Source organism: Lissotriton vulgaris, unplaced genomic scaffold (assembly GCF_964263255.1).
Source record: "Lissotriton vulgaris unplaced genomic scaffold, aLisVul1.2 SCAFFOLD_751, whole genome shotgun sequence".
Lineage (NCBI taxonomy): Eukaryota > Metazoa > Chordata > Amphibia > Caudata > Salamandridae > Lissotriton > Lissotriton vulgaris.
In genome coordinates this window covers 589,276-609,305 of record NW_028254622.1, presented here as the reverse complement: position 1 = coordinate 609,305, position 20,030 = coordinate 589,276, and the positions used below count along the sequence as shown (strand labels likewise).

General features: G+C 45.4%; 1 protein-coding gene across 2 annotated transcripts in view; it reads right to left on the bottom strand.

Moving 5' to 3' along the window:
- MAML3 (mastermind like transcriptional coactivator 3) overlaps positions 1–20,030 on the bottom strand; it is a 519,669-nt gene that overhangs the window by 10,037 nt on the left and 489,602 nt on the right. Inside the window, exons 3-4 of one of the 2 annotated variants that reach the window (XM_086951706.1) lie at positions 12,482–12,724; positions 8,255–8,339 (exon numbers count right to left, since the gene is read on the bottom strand). In XM_086951706.1, coding sequence (XP_086807832.1) covers positions 8,255–8,339; positions 12,482–12,724 — 328 coding nt within the window. The remainder of the gene's footprint in view (positions 1–8,254; positions 8,340–12,481; positions 12,725–20,030) is intronic. The other variant, XM_086951707.1, reaches the window with a different exon arrangement.

Genomic DNA, 20,030 nt, shown 5'->3' with positions numbered 1-20,030 from the left:
TATTGATTCCTTTCTTGTCACACCGTCACAACCGACGCGCGTTTCGCCCTCCGCAGGCTTTTTCAAAGCAAAATATTGTATGGTGAGCAGTATGTATTCGCAAGAGGCAACAATTATCGCAGAACCTGTTGAGCATTAGTCCTTTAAGCCTTTAACTTTGTGCACCAAAGAGTTGTCAATATGATTCCTATGTAGATAATCCATTCATATGTCGATAATCAAGTTACTGTATGCTATCTGGAGCCTTGATAAGTTCATCGCCATAGCGCGTTTGTTTGGCGTTCGCAGGGTGTCCTCCTTCCGCGTTCGCCAGCCTGCTCCATGGAGAGGGCCGCGTGAGCAGAATACCGGGGGCCCCACAACGCACCACCAGTGGCACTCGCTCCATGCTTTAATCCATATGACCACAGCTTAGGGAAGGCACTACAGGTGCTGGATGGGCTGACACCTCACAGACGACACAGGATGATCCTTCTTGGTCTGCCTGGCTTTCCACCACTTGGGGCTTTGTGAGACCCATCCACCACATGACAACCCGACCCTACCAAGTACTCTTCACCTGCCCGAGTCTCCTTTGGACCCAAGGAGTTTCCAGGCGACCTCCAAGCAGATCCAGAACTCTTGGTGTTTCCCTTTTTCCCTTGAATGGGAGTTAAGCTCAAGATCCCCTCTCCTGGGAATCGGGGGGGCCCTCTCCTTAAGAACTGTTGGGACCTGAAGTCACTGAGCAGGGACACCCTCCTGACTGCAATTTGGAGCGCTTCTCGCAACCAAGAACCTTCTACAGCAATTCGCCCATTACCATCTTGCTCAGCTGGGTAGTGACCCTGGAACGGCCACATGTTGGGCCAAAAAACATCCAGTCAGCAGCTAGTGGGTCCAAAGTCCGGGGCTGCCTGGCAACAAGACATGGCTTTGGACCCCACCCTTAAGAAAATAGTGGGACTTTGCTCTAAACTTTCCACCTTTGATGCCCCAATGAATGGCATCTCTGCAAAAACCAAATTGCTGCGAGGTGACTTCACGATGGTGCACAAATGCCTCGATGTGGTGGATTCTGTCCCGGTTGGAACTGCTTCTGACCCACAGGCCCTTCCTTACTTTGGAACAGCACAGCAGAACAGGCTTTGCACCCATTTAACACCACATGTTCTTTGTCACCTACCTCTCTACTAACGCTTACTCTTGCAAATTACCAACCAGCCTGACTAAGCCTATACCTGTACATGTTCCAGTGAGCATGCATTCTCTCAATGTGAATGGGCTGAACAGTTACATCAAACACCAGAAATCCTGAATTACCTGAAACATAAGTGCAAAGACATCACGTTGATCCAAAAAAACAACTTTCCAAATTGAGGAGGGACTGGGTGAGACGTGTGGTCCACAGTTGGTGAACAACCCGAGGGGCGCTGCTGACCCTCCCATTGCCAACATCACTAAGAAGTGTGACATAGCCATATTCATTAGCAAAGCTTTTCTGCACACTGTACTTCACACATGGACAGGCCTAGAGGGCAGGTTTATCTTTGCCAAACTTTAATCACTGGGGCACACATTCATAGTAGACTTAATCTATGCACCCATAGCGCGCAATTATTGACTCCACTCACGATTTCCAGGACTCCCAGAGGTAGGCAACACTGCAGATAGGGCCGAACGATGGTTGTTATTGCAGACCACAATCTCACAGACATGTGGTGCCTTTCCCATCCAACAGATAGAGATTACTTCTACTTTTCGAGGATCCACAGCACGACTTCCATAAATATTATTTCCTCAGGTGGGCTCCCTTACAGCACTATGCATTTCAGGCGACTATTCTGCCCCGGGAAAGATCTCAGATCATTGCTCGATTCAACTTGTCATCCCTCTGGGACACAAACCAGCCTCAGGGAAAGGTTGGCGGATGAACATGGCGAACTATAGGACACCTGATGGCAAACGCCAACTGCTCTCACGTCCTGGTGTACCACCTGATAACGCCCACTCTGTTGATTCATATCAGATGCTCTGGGCGGCAAAAAGGCAACCGGGCAGGTGCTACTTATAAGGGACTCTACCATTGAGCGCAACAAAGCTCAGTTCACGAGGAGGCAATCAGATGAGGGTGTTACCCGGTCCATGATTGACTATAATTCATCCCTCTCGGTTTCAAATCAACACCCGCTGGAAACTGACAAATTCGCCCTTATTCAGATGTTGAAAAAGCACTGCAGAAACTAAGGGGGTGACACATAGTAAGGGTGGAGAGAAGGCTGGATGGCTGCTGGTCTTTTAACTTAGACTATGAGAGGCCCAAATGGCAATACTGGCTATCCATGGTGCGCGGGAGACACATCAAATGTACCTGGAGAGGCCTTTGCTTCCTACTACGAAATCCTATAAGCTGCCTCTACCTCACCTAACTGCATGGAGGTGGACGAATTCCTAAGCTCACTCCCCCTACCCGCTCACTCCCCCTACCCACTCTCTCTGACTAAGGTCATGCACTCCTGGAGGGTGAGGTCACAGAGGAGAAGATCAGTGTGGCTATATCTAACCACCTCCATCAAATCGCCAGGTGAGAATGGTTTCCCAGGTGAATTCTATAAAAATCTGCAACCCCCTAGTAACACAAATGCTGCATGGAGCCTCCAAGGAGGCGGAAACCACCAACTCCCTAGGCATCATCTCTAACTAAGCCATCATCACTCTCCTGCGAAAGGAGAGTAAAGATCCCCTGGACTGCAGGAGTTACAGGCCTATATCTTTGATCAACGTTAACGTCAAGATCCTGTTTAAAATCTTGGCGACCAGGTTGGGCAAGGTTATCCCCCGTCTTATACATTATTGGCAAGTCGAGTTTGTGCCAGGACGCTCATCCTGAAAACACCTTCAAATTATGGTGCACCTGTTGTGGCCTCCACTCCCTAGGACCGGGAGACCACGGCGATATACCTAGACACAAAGAAGGACGTCAACCATGTGGAATGGCCTTATCTCTTCAAAGCCCTTCAGAGGTTTGGCCAGGGGCAGCAATTTATCTCTAAAGTGGGATGGTTCTACCAAAACCCAGAGGCCAGGCCCAACTGGGGAGCTTTTCAGTCTTGCAGCATTCCGATTAACTGTGGGACACAGCAGGGATGCCCCTTCCCCCCGCTGTTATTTTGACTGAACTTAGAACCCTTGGCAATGGCATTCAGAACCTCGTCCCATGCACGCCGTGAACCTGGGTGGCGCACAGTAAAGCTCTTCTTATACGCAGATGGAATCCTAATGACGGTGACCAGACTCAGGTCCCTAACAGCCCTCACCTGACCACTGGATACTTTCTCCACATTTTCAGGTTACAAGCTAAACTGGGCTACAAGTGAGGTGATGCCAATGTCCAGGGTCCCCACCAGAGCCTGTGTTGAAGGCTTCAACTTCCAATGGGTTCCCAAGGGAATGAAGTACCTCGGGATTCGATTGAACAAGGGCTTATCCCACAAGGTAGAAGACAACACACTCCCCTTGCTTACTAAAACTCGGACTAATTTTGCAATGTGGTCAGCTCATCAGCTTTCCCTTTGTGGCAGAGTTCATGCAGTGAAAATGGTAATTGTCCCCTGCTTTAATTATGTGTCTGGAATGCTTCCAATCCTGATTCCCAAGACACTGCTATCACGAATCAAGACCACCATCAAATTCTTTATCTGACGTTGGATGCGACCCCGACTAAAGCTGGATAAGCTCTATGCCCATACGGAGCCTGGATGTTCTCCGCCTGCCCCACATATCCTCAAACTGCACAGCGCACCACCTCTCCCAGGGCACCTGTTGGATGACCCAGGCCCCAAACCCGCCCATGTGGGATACCATTGAAAAAAACCTCCTGAAATGCAACAGGTCCTTCAATGTTCTCTATCAACAAAAGGCAGGCACACTGCAGTGGGCAACCCGATAAGCAGGGTCATGCTAACCAAGTGGCAGACCTCTCACACTCTACTGTCAAACAACCAGAAGCTCCACAACTCTGCCCGCATAGGAAGCAATCATGGGTAACGCGTTGGCGGCCACACCATCTCCTGGTCCTCCTGAAAGAGAGCGGGGATCTGAAGCATCGACTAGCTATTTGACAGACAAGGCTTTACGATATTTTCAACACTTCAATCGGAATTTGGCCTCTCCGTGTCCCAAAACTGGTCCTATGCCCAATTACGCAACTGCTTCAAAGGACGCCTGAGCACAGCATCCGAGATTCCTTTCTTTCCCGTAACACTGTATTTAATTTAGAAACCTGATGGCTTATATAACTTGCTTATGGACCACCAATTCTCTACGCCTATAAGGGAACAGACGAAGCATAAATGGCAACTCTTACTACCCAGAAACGACATTGATGATGACTGAAAGACTCATCTCCACACACACAACACCGTCCTGCGAGAAGCCAAACTGAAATTCCACTATTTCAAAGTGTTACACGGCTGGCATTGGATGCCGCAAAAGCTGCACAGACCTGGCCTTTTATGACATGCCTCATGCTGGAGATGCAGAGTTGGGGACTGTTATCTACCACATACCCTGAGGTACTGTCCAGCACTCCAGGGGTTTTGGACCACAGTTTTGCCGACTCTTTCTAATCAGGGACTGTCCATATACCCTTCGATATGCTTGGCTCTCCTCCATGACACGGCAAACTGTGTGCCCTAATCAAACACGCACAAGGCTGTCTGGTGACAGCCCTTGGGTCAGCCATAGTGTGCGTCCTTTGACAATACAGGCAACCCTCTCCCCCAACTTCTTAAGACTGAATGCAGAACTGGCACGGGTTGCAGACTGTGAACGCATGATCTACAAACTCAATGATCAAATGGGAGTGTGCGAGGCAGTCTGGGAATCCTTTCTACACATCCCATCCTTACCCAAAGATAAAAACACCTAATGTTGGTGGGGGAATGCGGGCACAGAGGTCACATCTTACCTCCCTCCCGGGTCACTGGTCCAGTATGTTTGAACAATGCGTTTCTAACCTGCCCCTTCTGGTGCACGACAAAAACAGGAAAACCCTTCCCCACCCAACGCACCTGTGCTTAGGCATGGCTAGCCCGGTAGTAGACTTTGGAAGGGATAACTGTAGTTGCATGCAGCCCGGCATGATTACCCCTTTCTACTGAAACGGCCACCTAGACCACACTAGTTAATGGTAGTAGTAGGTACGCAACACTGTCACTCCTTTGTTATTTGAATCTGCTTTACTATACGCAGTTGATTACTTATGATGTTAGGTCAGTACTTGGCCTACATGACTATGGTATACTATACTATTTTTTGCCTGTATCTTTGAGACAGATTATGTATGTGCCATGATAATGAAATTGCATGTGAAAATGAAAATGACAAAGAAATATTTCAACAACAAAAAAACAAACAAATGAGTACAAGACGACTGTTCTTGTCACGAACGTGGTATTATTGGTAGTTCAGCAAGAAAACCAGACCCAATTGCAGCCAAGGAGGTGACTATGACAAGCAAAATTTAATTTAGTTTTTGCACTTAGGGAATGAACAAATTAAAAGAAAACAGACTGTTACAAAAGCACGATAGGCTAATAAATAACATTTCAAACAAGGTCATTATGTACCAGGAAGAGTGCCTACCCGAAGAGGCACAGAGAAGATGCTTCTATGTGCACTGTTGGACTCATCACCTCTAAGACATGGCCTTTTAAGGAATTATGTCAGTTACAGCATGGAGAAGAGAATATGCTGTCATTGGGGAAGGGAAGGAAGGAAAGGAACAAGGTTCACCCTAGGTGCTGTCATAAAGCCACTATTGTGTGTGACCGAGACTGCATGGTTTGTGACTGGAAGAGGCAACAAAGGGTTAAGCACGAAGAAAACTATAGTTGCAAAATTACCACTGCGGCCTTGCTGAATTGTTGGCAAGTAATTTCTTTGCGTGATTCACAAGGCTACTTAATTTCATTTTTTTCTTTTACAGCATATAAGAAGCTTCCCTCTGACAACAATGCTGGCAGAACGCACGCAGAAATGAGTCAACTGTTTTCAAGAGGAGCTCTGAAATTCAAAACATCAACGGGGCTTAAGAGAGGGGAGTCTGAATCAGTAGCACTTTTTCACATATTTCCAAAAGCAATTAGTCACAAAAGCCTAACTCGTCGAGCACGACAACAAAACAGACAAGGCCCTGGAAGTGGGGCTTTAGCATACTCTCAAACACCGAACAACATGGGAGATTGACTTTTTAACAATAATGAGACTTGGCAACATAGACACCAGAGCTCCACCTTCGCATTGTCCATTACCGAAAGGTAATCTGTGTTCTTTGACTCTTCCCAAATCTACAGTGGGGAAACCCTGCAGGTGCACCTTTGAAATGCATGTAACATGTTTCAATCAGGGGAGCATCCTCTGCATGGATGTTATTTGAGACGTGTTTAAAGATGGGGAGCAACAAAGCGCCATACACCTGGCGGCGTTGGCAGACAATTCAAGATCATGTATAACAAGTGGTGGACAATGGGCTAGAGGTCTTCGGTGTTGGATGCTGGAGGAGAATTGGGAGGCCCCTTGCTGCTGACAGGGTAGAGGCTCTTAGAAGAGACAGGCCTAATGCTCCTTTCTGAACTGCAGGCGGTAGAGGCGAAGCTCACATGCAGAGGGATGCTGCCCCTTGCCTTCAGTTTTCTTTCCCGCTCCCTGTGGCGTGTTGTTGTCCTCTGGAAATGGCAGGTGTTTCTAGCAGGTAGGGTGGTGCTCTGGTCACCACTGCCTTGTAGATGATGCAAAAGGCCGTGAAATTAATGCAGGCAGAGAGGGCAACCAGTGCTCATCCACCGGCTAATTTATCTGAAGCGGTAAGCTCCATGTGCCTGCTTGTGGTTTATTCAAATAGACAGTTTTGATTTTGGGAGCTATGTCACCTTTGCTGCTTGTTCAACAACAACTTTCCTGCTATCTATAAATACTTTTACCACCCACATATGAAAAGTAAGCACCTTAAAGCCTCTGGACAAGACCAAGGGAGGTTATGTTACTCTCTCGATCCAATTCTGGATTCATAAACCATAACACTCTCAGGAGCTTGTGCTTTTTGCTGTAGCAGTAAATGAACCAACTTCATAAATGTACAAGACCACAACAGTTTCTTTACGGCATGCCTAGTACTGGAGCTTGGCATCCATCTTGATATTCTGATCACTTAACCCTGGATTACAGAGCTAGCAACGGTTCCACATGAATTTCTGTTGAGCATGGAAGATGGCCATCCTTTTGGTAGGATTCATGATCATTTTCCTAACATTATTTAAGGTGTATCCTATTGCAACATTTTAGTACGCGCACTACCTGTATGAGGAATAATGTTTGCACAAACCTACTAGCTCAGTAGAACAGAAATTCGGCTGGACAGAGGTGGAATTCAGCAGTATCCTGCGTTAAACATCTGAAATGTGTAAAACCAGCGACTGGCAGGCGGAATCAATGTCGTTTCTTTACTGACACTCCTGATGTGCAAACTACAACGCAGTAAACCTTTAACGGTTTGCAACTTATCTAAGAAGGATCTGAAGTGCTTGCTAAAGTTACGGTCTTCACTGTCAACCTGCACGTGGGATCACTTTAGGTGCTCAGAGCAAGAGCCTGTGCTCAGAGCAAGAGCCTATGCACACAGCAAGAGCAAACACTACCACAAAGGCAAGCACTGTGCCAGTCTATATTGTTGAACTGCACTGAACTTGCAGCTCCTCTGACTTTATCAAGTGCTACAAATAGCCATGTCAGTTGATTGCAACATAAAGCAATCTACGAAGACCAAGAGATGTCTGGTTTGTCAAACATTAGAATCCGGATCTCGTTTTGTCGATGACCTGAGAGGGTGTGTTTAAGATCAGTTGCTGAATTCATTCGGGGGTCTCCATTGAGAAAATAAAACATTTCATCTCGGTTTCTAAGGTTGATAAATGTGAACGGATTATAAGTTGACAGGACAAACGACTCTGAAAATGTTCTTGGGTAAATGGGTGTATTTCATATACCAGACTTCCACAATTTCCCCAACAAATCCCTGATTCGATTCCAAGGTGAATCAGTATCACTTTTAAAAATGTTTTAGCATGATTATGTATCATGCTCACCAACTAGCAGAAAAAGAATAACATAGTAGATGTGGCATCACCAAGTTACTCATTGTTGACAAACAGTTTATAATGTGCAGAGGACAGCCTATGGTATTAACACAACCATCTTAAAAGCACTTTGCTCGTACCTTGGAACTGGTTGACCTGCTGCACTGTGTACTGATTCCTCGGCTGCTGGAGATGCTGTCTGGGTATGTGCGGCTGCTGCAACTGCTGGAAGAGAAGAGAAAGAAGGAGAAATGTTATTAGAAAACGAGAAGCACAAGTTATGGGATTCACAGACCCAGTAGTGGGGCAGAGCACACCACAATATTTACTACAGAGAATACTTGCACTTCTGAACTCAAGCTGCATTCTTCCTCCTGCAGCACAGGCAGATAGGGATGCGTCCACTTTGTGAAACTCGAACTTGTTTGGAAAGAGCAATAGCATAGGTGCATAGTTTCTGTTGAGTAGAGCAAACAAGCGTAGTCCTTCAAGCCTGAGATCCCTTGTCGCCGGCAATCGTGAAACATTCAACGCTAACAGAGATGGTCCCTATCTGATCAGCATCTACTCAACATAAGCCTTGCTGATATCGATGGCTGCTCACCTAGGTGCTTTACACTGCCATTCCACACTCAAGCTGGTCTCCGACTGTAGCAAGCAGCAACATGAAAATGGTGTAGCGTCGCTGCAAAGGGAACACAGAATGTTGCGCAGTTGCAAAAGTAGTAGCGAATGGCACCAAGCAAAAGTGTCCTAGCCAGCTAGATGCAAAATCTACTTTGAAAAATAAGTAGGCAGCCTGTAGAGAAAAGAAGAAGTGAGCTTCCTGTGGTACCTTCTGTATAATGGGAAGGCAAACAAGAGGCTTAGTTCCTTATAATATCGGGTAGAGTACTATCCGAGGTGCCCTTCAAATAACCCCACGCCACACAACAGCCTCAAAACACACCAGCAAAACATGACAGTTCCAATATTTGCTGCAGTTTTAACAAATTGCAACAAACAAATAGCTAGTACTACATTATGAGAAGCACAAAATTTAAGAACGTGACAAATGAACCACTAGAACCAAAGAGGGACTTAGAGCAATTCCCAAACATACAATTTACATTTCTGTCCCAGAAGAGCTAGTTTTGAAGAACAATATTTGAGGAGTCATTTGAATACTGCAAAAAAAGCTGCAAACCTGATGTTGCCTCTTGCAAATCCTCCAATCGGATCTGCTTGCAGCGAATTTGGATTCAAATGCAATCAGTGTGATTTAACCATCACAAATATTTTAAATATGGATTTAGCTTTAGGTGTGATTGGTTGCACTTGATACCCACCATAGCTAAACATGCTGCACCGCTGCCATTTTCAATTTTATTTCAAAGCAAAGTTTAATTATGTATCATCTGAATAAATTGAAGGGTGGTGTCATTGAGAAGCAGTCAAAGGGCATGGTACTTCCAGGGAAGTGACATCCCTGATTAATTTGGGCTGGAAGGGCCTGGACTGCAATCCTAAGTGTAGGCTCTGCGATAATGCTAAGGACGACGTTCTGCACCTGCTGTGTAGCTGCAAAGCTCTAGATAGTATCCGAAAGAGCTTACTAACACAGTTTTGGAACCAAAGACGTGTGCGAACTCGTAGACAAGCTCTGTTGATGAGCTTTAAGGGAGAAGACATCCAACTAGCATGCAGGCTAGTGCGCTTTCTGAAATTAAGTCAACACGGCCCTAAACCCAGCGGTTAGTAATTGAATTTGACTTAGCGTGAATGGCTTCCGCTCTTCAAGACTATTTTCCTTCGATAACCAAAGACACAATTGATTGTGAAAGTCCTTTTTCACTAATGCATAGTACTGTACCCGCCGCATGGTTCTTCTTTCACTTTTTAACTTTTCTAAATGTTTTTAAATTTGCTTTCCAAAATACTTTATTCATGTACTTTTCTCCTTCCTGTTTTTATTGCCTAATTGCAAAGATTTTAATTAATCATGCAATAAAGATTATTATTATTCATTTGGGAGGTCAGGGTAGCAACCAGAATTTACTGACGTGAATTTTGGGAGAAACGTGTTCACCCATGTTCAGAACCAGCAGTTAGTTAGTTAGCGCACACTCACCACCAATTGCTAATGGGAGTTATATAGGCATAACTCAAAGGCAATCGGGTGCTTGTTTTAGGGACCAACAGCACTAGGCTGAGTCAGAGTGCAACAGCAACTGTATAAGAGGATGCTTGATCAGATCCGCTACAGATTTTAGATTTCTGACGTCAGTAGGTGGACGTTATTGTATGAGCTCCAGGTTTTTAAGACTCACACATTCAGCCTCATATGATGAAATCATTGACTTTTATGACTTTCAGGAGGGAATTGTTGTACAGGGATTTATACTTGGTTTTTGACTTCCAACGTTTTTAAAAGCACAGATTTTTATACTAATTGAGACCTATGGTAACTTCGAGAGTGTGGAACAGAATTATTATTTGTTAGCATTTAATCACTGCAATTTACAGATAATCCATCACCTTAAAAATGTAGAACTTGAAGATTCTCAGTTTGAAAAACTAAGAGCTCCTAGCTTAAATGATCTCGTTGGGAGGGCTCCCTGCATGGCCAAACCGTGCAAAAATAGATTCAATATGGCCCCTCACTCACCTGCACTGATTTAAGATGGCATTTTCCTCTTTTTTCAGGTCATTTCGGTTTAAATTCGCAATACCAAAGGCCTCATAGAGTAAAACAAATAGTTATCCTCGCAGAGCCAACAGTAAAGCTTTAGAGAGATCGTGTGTTTTTGGTGGAAATCAAGGAGAGATGACCTGTTACTATATTACACACACAATACACAATATCAAATATGTTCCCTTACCTGTAATTTATTTGGCCCATAGATGGCTGAGGAACCTAGGCAGGGCCAGTGTAAAACCAACCTCGAAAAGGGTTCTTTTTTTTGCTTGTGCATGGTTAGTGTGTCTTTGCTGCACTATGGAGGGTGTGAAAAGTAAAGAAGGGTGGCAATGCCGTGTTGCCTGTGGGGAGGAGAAATGTGGGCAGTCAGTGGATTATACACAGGCGAGGAAAAGACCACGAACAGGCAGAGTCTTGTTAAACGCCGGCTCTGTGGGAGGAACCTATTTTAGTTCTACAAAAAGGCTACATTTGGATAGGTAAACCAGAGGATAGATGGAAGAGCAACCGGTCTACAAGGATGAAAAAAGCACGAACAGGTGAAAAATATGTATTCCTTTTTATGCAGTTATTGTTATTTTTGTTGTAAACAAAAGACCGACCATGTTCCTCAGTAATGTGAAGCAGCAGTAATGCCTACCTAATAATTACTTTGGTTAATAGATCCCATCATAACACTGATGCACACTTTATTACCAAATGCCCATAGAAATTTGAGGGAATTACACACTCTAGACCTGTGAATACCTCATATCAACTCAGACTCTATTATTTCTAACGAGAATAAACACTGCATTTCCCAATGAAAAAGATGTGTACGTCACCACATGACTCTTCCGAAAGGGGTGGCATATGAGTAGTAGTAGCTCCAACAACATTTGTTCACAGAAAGGATAGCAAATGCATGGAGGAGTTGGCGTGGTAAACGAAACTGTAATTTTAAGACCAATCTTGGGACAAACAAGGGGGAACAATAGTAAGAAAGCATAGGTAATGCTTGAGATTATGTCTGTAAGATTTTTCAATCAAGTGCACACAAGCAAGTAGGTTGAAGTCCTGGCCAGGAAGCTCAATCAAACCTCAGTAGAGAGAAGGTACATGCAGGAGAAGCAGGGAGAAGATGGGAAGTCAGGGGAGATTGGGCTGAGAGAAGTCAAAGAGTAAGAACAAACAAAAGGATGCAGATGAAAAGATAGCAAGAGCACTGGAAGCAAAAGACGGCTGAGAGACTGAGGTAACCCCAGAGACAACAGTGAGCGCTAGAGGCAGAGAGTCTTTGTGTTGGAATGAGAACTAGGCAAAGGAAACAGGAAAGAAAAAGAACAGAGAAAGGACTGTCAAAGGGAATCCTGGCAGGGGAAGGCAAACAGGAGTAAAAGGGACTGAAGGAGTTACAGTGGAATTACGGTCACTGGGAGAGTGAGTGAGAAACAGAATCAGAGATGGGTCAATGGAGAGGCGAAGAAAAGTAGACCCACGTCAGAGAAGTCAGATAGTCGAGAAAACAGACTGCCACACAAGCGAGTCACTTAGAGGGAGAACGAGTGAGTGGGTGAGTGAGTGGGTGCATTTACTTGGCACCACTAATACAACAGCTTGCTTTGGTGACACTGAAGTACAACTGCAGTAAAACCTAGACCAAAAGCGGTGTCAGCTGAAAAAAAACACCTTTTATGTGAAGCATTACCTGTTCTGCCAGGATTTGCTGCTGCTGTTGCCTTTGCTCCCGGAGGAACTGCTGCTTCTGCTGCTCCATGGCTTGGAGCTGAGCCCGCTGCTCGATCAGCATTTGCTTCATGATGGCGGCTTGCGGCTGGTTTGCCAGGAATCCAGGGGTGCCAGGGTTCGCCCCTGAAATCACATTTCCAGACCCCGGCCCCGATTGTTGCATGGGCCCTGTGGGGCGAGGCATGCCCACGGCGTTTTGCTCCTAAGTAAAGAAAGAAACATGCCTCATTAGTTACACACACCAAAATTAATAACGAGAAAGTCAATGAATACAGGTGAAATAAAGATACATCCATTTGAAAGACCAAGAATATCTGGAGAAAAAAACTCCAAGCTCGGTTCTGGACTTGTTAACAGGGGCACTGGTGGATCCACATTAATGGCAGCCGGATTCCAGGATGGGGCTTTATTTTTACATTTTAATGTGCACTTAGTTCCAAAGGACTCATTTGACAAAAACACAGCCCCCCTGAGACTCGGGATTCTCTGGTAACCAAACCTTTTAGTAGTCCAAGAGAAAATGAAACGAGTAAGCCACTATCATTGCATGAATGTGCTCACCCTTTGGTACGGTGGGATTTTGAGAAAGGACCAGGGCTGGTTTATAAGGAGATCCTACTGCGGAGCCTGCTGAATCGGACCTTGGTGCAAGAATTTTGACCATTTCACATTCATCTGTAGCTTTCCTCAAATGTCTAAAGTACTAGCACAGAGAGTAGTGGCGTTGGAAAAAATTAACTCAGGGAACCCATAATTTGGGGATCAAAGAGAGGCAGAGTAAAGGAGGTGGAGTCCTGAGGGGCCTAACTTAAAAAGCAGAATGTGAAAGTCAACTTATACATTTTTTTTTTATCTGCTACAAAGAATCTGGCAACAAGGACAAATGTGATAGAAAATATGTTCTAGTTTACTTAACTAGTCACAAAGTGGCTGCATTTTAAAATACCTTACAGTAGTGCTTCCCAAACTTTTCATAACATGACCCCGTTTGAAGAAAGACAAACTTTCACGCCCCACCTAGCTTTAACTCCTTCGATGCTGATGACGGCTGGGAGCCGTCATGGCACACAGTGCTCGTGTGCTGATGACCACGCCTGCGATCGGAATGTGCCGCACAGGAGCGGAATTCCGGCCACGGGCAAGGGGTTAATGGGCATGAGGTGGAGGCGATTTCCTAATGTAATAACTGCAATTGTTTTATAAACGTCACAACCTTGACCACGTCCTTTGATATCGAACTGTGACGAAGATATTGATCTGCCCCTAATAGTTCAGATGGTAAATTGCACTGCAGCCTGGAGCTGGAACACTTTTTAGAGTGCAGTGCTGGCCTACGACATCTCTTCCCTCAAATCACAATGCTTCTGAAAAATCTTGATGTTTTTGATAGTAATTTTAGCAAATTTGAAAACCCCCTTCTGCCGCAGAGCAAGGAGAAAGGCCTCATATTAATTTTTGTATTAAAACGAGGCCCATGAGCGTACTTTGGGCTCTATACATATAATATAATATAAATATATATATACCTTGCATTCTAATATAGCGCAAGCAGCTACCAAGTGCTTTGGAGTGCTTTATACAAGCACCAGATTACATTACAGAAGGTAGGATTCATTTTAAGCTTGGAAAATTAAGTGATCTGCCCAGATTCAAAGGATGTTGAGCCAACACCAGGACTCTAACCTGGTTCCCCAGATCCTAAGTTGGACGCTCTGGTCATTGGGCCACATCCATATTTCTCAATCTATGTATATAAGTCATACACATGTGGTATGGTTGTGTATGGGCAAGTAAAATGAGCACATTCTCTGTTAAAATGGCTTTGAGAAGTAAAAAAAACACCACAACAATTACTGGAAGGTTCACCCAGAGCTTTGCTTAGGAATACTTAGGGACCTAGTTCAGCACTTTTGCACTGATGTACACACAGGGCTAATCATTTCAAATCTTACTTAAATATAGACCATTGACTTTCATGACCCACCAAAATTGGCCTGGCAACCCATAACACTTTGTGTATTTCGTAATGTTATCAATTGTTAAGCTCATCGCTGCTTCTGACGGCCAACGGCCGTCGCGTGCACTACCTTTGTAGTGCTGCTCACGTCCGTTGGCCTTCGCGGCCCCGCTCGCTCAATAGAACTTTCCGCACTGTCGCGGAACGTTCTAAGCAGTTAAGGGGTTAAGTGTTAAACATTGCAGATGCCAAGGTTTATTGTAGTTCTATCAATAAAACAGCATATATACACATATAACACTCAAATCCACTTCCAGCTAGTATACAGGCCAATGAAGAAGGCCAACTGTACTGTGTGCCTGGACCATGTGCTTCACTAGAGGAAAGTGAGTTCCAATGTATCTGTGTAGACAAGACTCAGATTCTAATGCTCAGAAGAGCAGAAACACTAACATTTAATTCCCTTCTAACCCAGGAGCAAGTTCACCCACTTCATCAAAACAGAGTAATGAACGTGTCACCCACTGAAGGTCAAGGGCATCGACTGGTAGCTTTCCCCACTGCAGAATATAGTCCAAATACGTCAAAACCAAGTGGAAGCGAAAAGATCTGGTATTCAGACTACTGCAACATCCTCCACACTATGCCACCGAAGAAACTTCGTGGCAAGATCAAGTTGTAAGGGCATCAAAAACAGAAGTGCAAGTGGACGCACATAAATCAAGCAACAAAAGGCCTTCACTTGCTCTCAGTTCAAGGCACGAATAAAGTTCGAAACTTGATGCACCATACATAAGCCCTACTTGATCAAGTGATCAGGATAGCTGCAGAAACTGGAACCACACATCAGGCCAAATGCACATTCTTTTAAGTTTGAAAAAAGAAATGTATTAAAATAATTATGCAATTGGAATACAAAGAAACAATAAATAAACTCATTAAGCATATCATCACAAATATGCAATACATAACACCATCAGGAAGAAATGTATCAATTCTATGTCTACATAATAATTTATAATACAATCTAAATGGTATAAAATACATGAATTAAAAGTTATTGCTAGAGAAACAAAATTCATGGAGGTTTAGGTACTTCTTCAATTCTAGGATTATGTAATTTATCAACCAGCGAATGAACTACAGAGGCAGGTCCCTGGGAACCTGGGGCCTTAGCTGGGGAATGCACCGAATCAACCTTGTGAACAGAACAAAAATACACGTGGTCCAAGAAAAGCTTGAATACTGCATTGCTCTCCCTCTGCCCAACTGAAATTTCATGCAAAAGGGTAGTTACAATGAAAGTATTTCAGACTGGCACCGCAAGGTCATCAATTGGACTCAATCTTCCTTCTCTTCACACTTTACAGACTTTCTCAAAACTACTGAGCTCTAACTGAAAAGAAACCCAACAGTGATGTAGTGAGTATTGTAATTTGGTAAGTAAATTGCCCAATTGCCTGTAGTGACATATTGGTACTGGTGGAGAACTGTTAAAAGATAGTGCATATAATAATGGCAGCAAAGAGCTGAACGCCTGAGACGGCCAGGCAAATACACATGGGCACTTGGAGTGTGCATACAGCACTCTTCCTCCCCCTCCCATGCCCCGGCACCGCCAGTCCCTGCAGAAGCTGGCTGAGCGAGCTGCTGAAAAATAAAACTAAAATGAAATATCACTTTCTTTTTTAGCTGCTGGTTCTGAGCTAGTGGGGCGACGCTCCTCCGCAATCACGGAGGAGTCGCCCCTGCACAACATAGGCAAAGATCTCTACTTCTGGATTAAGGAGAGTTGACATTAAGGGGCACATTAGTATGTCCGCCTGCCATACCAGTGGGAAATGGGACCGCCCGCAATGCTAGCGGCGGTCCCGCACAACCCATTAGGATGCCCCTGCCACACTGGCGGGCGCATCCCGCATTTTTAACATTGCGGCGGGCGGTGCTGAAAGCAACGCCTGCCTCAATGCTAAAAATGCATGTTGTGCTTTTCAATGCACAACGTGACAGGCACCGCGCGGTGCCTGCCACGTTGTTCATGGATAGACAGGGGGGTACCATAAGTACGTACCCCCATGTGCACCCCCACCCCCCCGGAGTCCATGGGGGCCCACAACGGGCCCCCAAAGCAGACTCTGCATGCCTTTCCGTGGCGGCAATGCCACCATGGAAAGGCTTGTGAAAGGCCACATTGCAATATGGCTGGCAGTGTCTTTCAGACACCGCCACCATATTAAACCCTTCTCCGCCCGGTCGACTTCGACCGGGCGGAAAAGCGGTGGACGGTCTTTCCGTCCACCGCGGACCCCCCTCCATGTTAATATGGCGGGGGGTCTTTAATGGGAGGATGGCGGGCGGATCGCCCCCGCTGGGCCGGCGGTGGCTACCGCCGGTCCGGCAAGGGCGCGATCCGCCCTCCATCCTAATGGGGCCCTAAGTGTTTTAATTTCAGAAGACTGAAATTCTTGTTAGGGTTAATTGCCAGATATAGATTTTCCATTTAAATGGCAAAAGGAATGGCCAATAAATGTCCCTGTCCAAACTGCAAAAAATTATGGGTTGAGGTTCAAAACGCACCTTACATTTACTCACCACACCTCCACAGTTGTAAAGAGTATCAAACCCACCCTCAGAGTTATAAGGATCCTACCTTTCCTTCACTTAAAACACTGCATTGAACTATCCTGGCCCTTGATAGTCTCCACGGTAGACTACTGTAACTCAAATTAAGCACACCAGCTAAAAGAAAAATACAGCCAGACTATGCATGCATCTCAGAAAATGTGCATACATCATCGCAGCACAGAGAGAACTCCTGCGTAAAGATAAAACTGCTGTGCTTGGTCTTCAAATGACTCTAGTATTGGCATGCTACACCTTCAGTTATTAACATGACATTACAGACTTCATTGAACTGATCAAGCAGATCAAATCTGATTACACAAACAAGACTCAGCACAAAAATGTAAGGAGGTAAAATAACTGGAGTAGGGGCACAGATCTGGAACTCTGAGGAACCCAACTAATCTGATAGGATTTCAAAACAGTATGAAGAGAAGCCTCTGAATAGAAGCCTCCCTGTTTATTTCTGACAGCACTGGGACCATTAGCCCCTCTATCAAGGGATAGAGCCCCCCCCCCCTCTCAAAATGTCATCTTTACGGCTAACGACCTCAGAAAACAGTTCTTCTGCTTCCAAATTTAAATGTCATAACTCGGACTAACCTATGTAAACAAACTCACTGGAAGTGGCTTCTGTGGAAAAGCTGTGGCTATGCAAGACATAAATAAATAAATATAAGCCATGACCACCACGTGACTGAAAATATATTACAAACGAATGAAAAACTGCCTGCAGTTCAACACTATATGCAAGACTACTGGAATTATGAGGCGGGGGAGCAGCAAATTATGCAACAGGGTTAACTAAATTATATGACAAGAAAAGTCAAATTATGTGGCATAATGCAACACTTTTTAAACAGTTTCACTTCATTTTTGTTTGTTTTCTACACATGTTCATACTGTTTGGGCAAAGAGTTTGCCTCATTAGTGCCAGTTTAGCAACTAACTACATAAATAAGAAACTGAAGGATGACAACGTTCATCCCTCATTTCACTGGAAATTTGAGTAAAAAAAAAACCAAATTTCTGCTGCAGCCGTCGAAAAAAAAAATCAACTCTGCAGCTAAGATTTATGATAACTGGCGCATCCCCAGGGATGCGCCAGTTATTTTGCGCCGCTGCTCCGACACCCATGCGGCGCACCATGGGGCAATAACGGCACAGATGCGTGACGCATCTGTGCCGTAAAGGGGCGCATTGCTGGAGTTGCGTCGCGCCAGCAAGGCTCGGGGGTGCCCTATGTGTCCAATGCTGTGTCAAGCCTTACGCCTGCTTCAAGCAGGCGCAGGGTTTTGACACAGCATTGGCCTGAAAGTGACTGAGTGAAATCTTATAGATTTCACTCAGCCACTTTTGCGAGGCGCACCTGCCCCGGAACGCCCAACCTGCGCCGGAACGCCCACAAGTGGCGCAGGGCTTTACAACGTGACGCATCTGCCGAGATGCGTCACGTTGTAAATGGGTCATAGGGATGCGCCACATTTACGCCGCAGTTGCGTAACGCAAACGGGGCGCATTATCAACATAAATCTGCCCCTACGTATTTTGTTCCAATGCAATGAGAAATGTGGACCTGCATTTCAAAATCAGATTAGGAAAGATCAGAGCAATTTGGGGGCTGTGGGTGTTAAAACACATGCTACGTTAAGGTCTGTGAAGTGGCATCCGACGGTAAAATCTATATAAACATTAAGTTACTAATAATTTAGAGGGCTTGGACGACAGATTTTCAGGGAATGGGTACTCAAAACAGAGGTAGCCATTTGTTTCATTTTAATTTCCATACTAGAAGCCTGTTTGTGATAGAAACAGGTATAACAAACAGAAACGTATATTTTAGGGCCAGAATAATCGTTTTAATTGTAATAATCTGCCATGTTCAGTGTTATAATACTTTGCTTACACAAACTGTATTCGTGGAATACAGTGTCTATGCAGAAGCATGATGCGTGTATCGTATGTATTTATTCCGTTTAATGAGTGTGGCTCAATACTTTAATTTAGTAACTACAAAAAATAACTTGCCTCGGCAGAAATCGGGATAATAAACCCAACATGAATCATCCCGCAGTCCTGGCTAGCCAAGCAGGTGAGCTGAGCAGACTCTGCAGTTCCGATCCCGGCCGGCAGATGGGAGTAGACGACGGCGCATGAGCGTGGCGGCGCGCAGGAGCCAGTCTCGCTGGGTGATCGCCGGTCCCTCAGTCTGTCTCTCTCTCCCTCCCTCCCCCACACTTGCAGATGGCTTAATCGTGACTCCAGCTCCTGGGCCGCCTCCCGCCAGCCCCCTCGGCGCGCCGGGGATAATGCTGCTAACGCAGGCCCAGGCAGCCGAGTGTGACAGGGAGAGCAGGTAGCCTGGCAACCGGGAGCACAATACCGAGCAGATGGCGCCCGTACACGCGCAGCGCGGACCCCGCCGCGCACGGTGGGCCGAGGAGCACCCGGGAGCCCCCTCAGAAAGCGAGACCCGCCGGGCACACACAGGAGCCGCCGCCGCCGACCACCGCACCTACTGACATACTTGTTTCTTTTACTTACCATTCGCCTTTCCTACATTGACTGAACGCAGCAAACTGAATCACCTTATTTATCTCCCACATTTTTTTGCATATATTTTATATAGTGCGAACTCGTTGAAGCGCTTTACATGAGCACCGTATTTACGTTACACATTAAGGCACCGGGAGATTAAGTGATTTGCCCAGAATCACAGGATGTGGACGCGACCCGAGGCTCGAACCCTGGTTTCTAGCATCGCTTTGGCTCTATCACACCGTCACGAGCACTCATTCCACCTCGCACGAAGATACAGTGTGTGTGTCACACTTATCAGTGACATAGTACTCAACCTTTGAAGGTGCATTGGGCGCTCTGTCACCGCAATCCTTGAAGGTTGCATTCAAAATTCTTTGGACAGCATAAA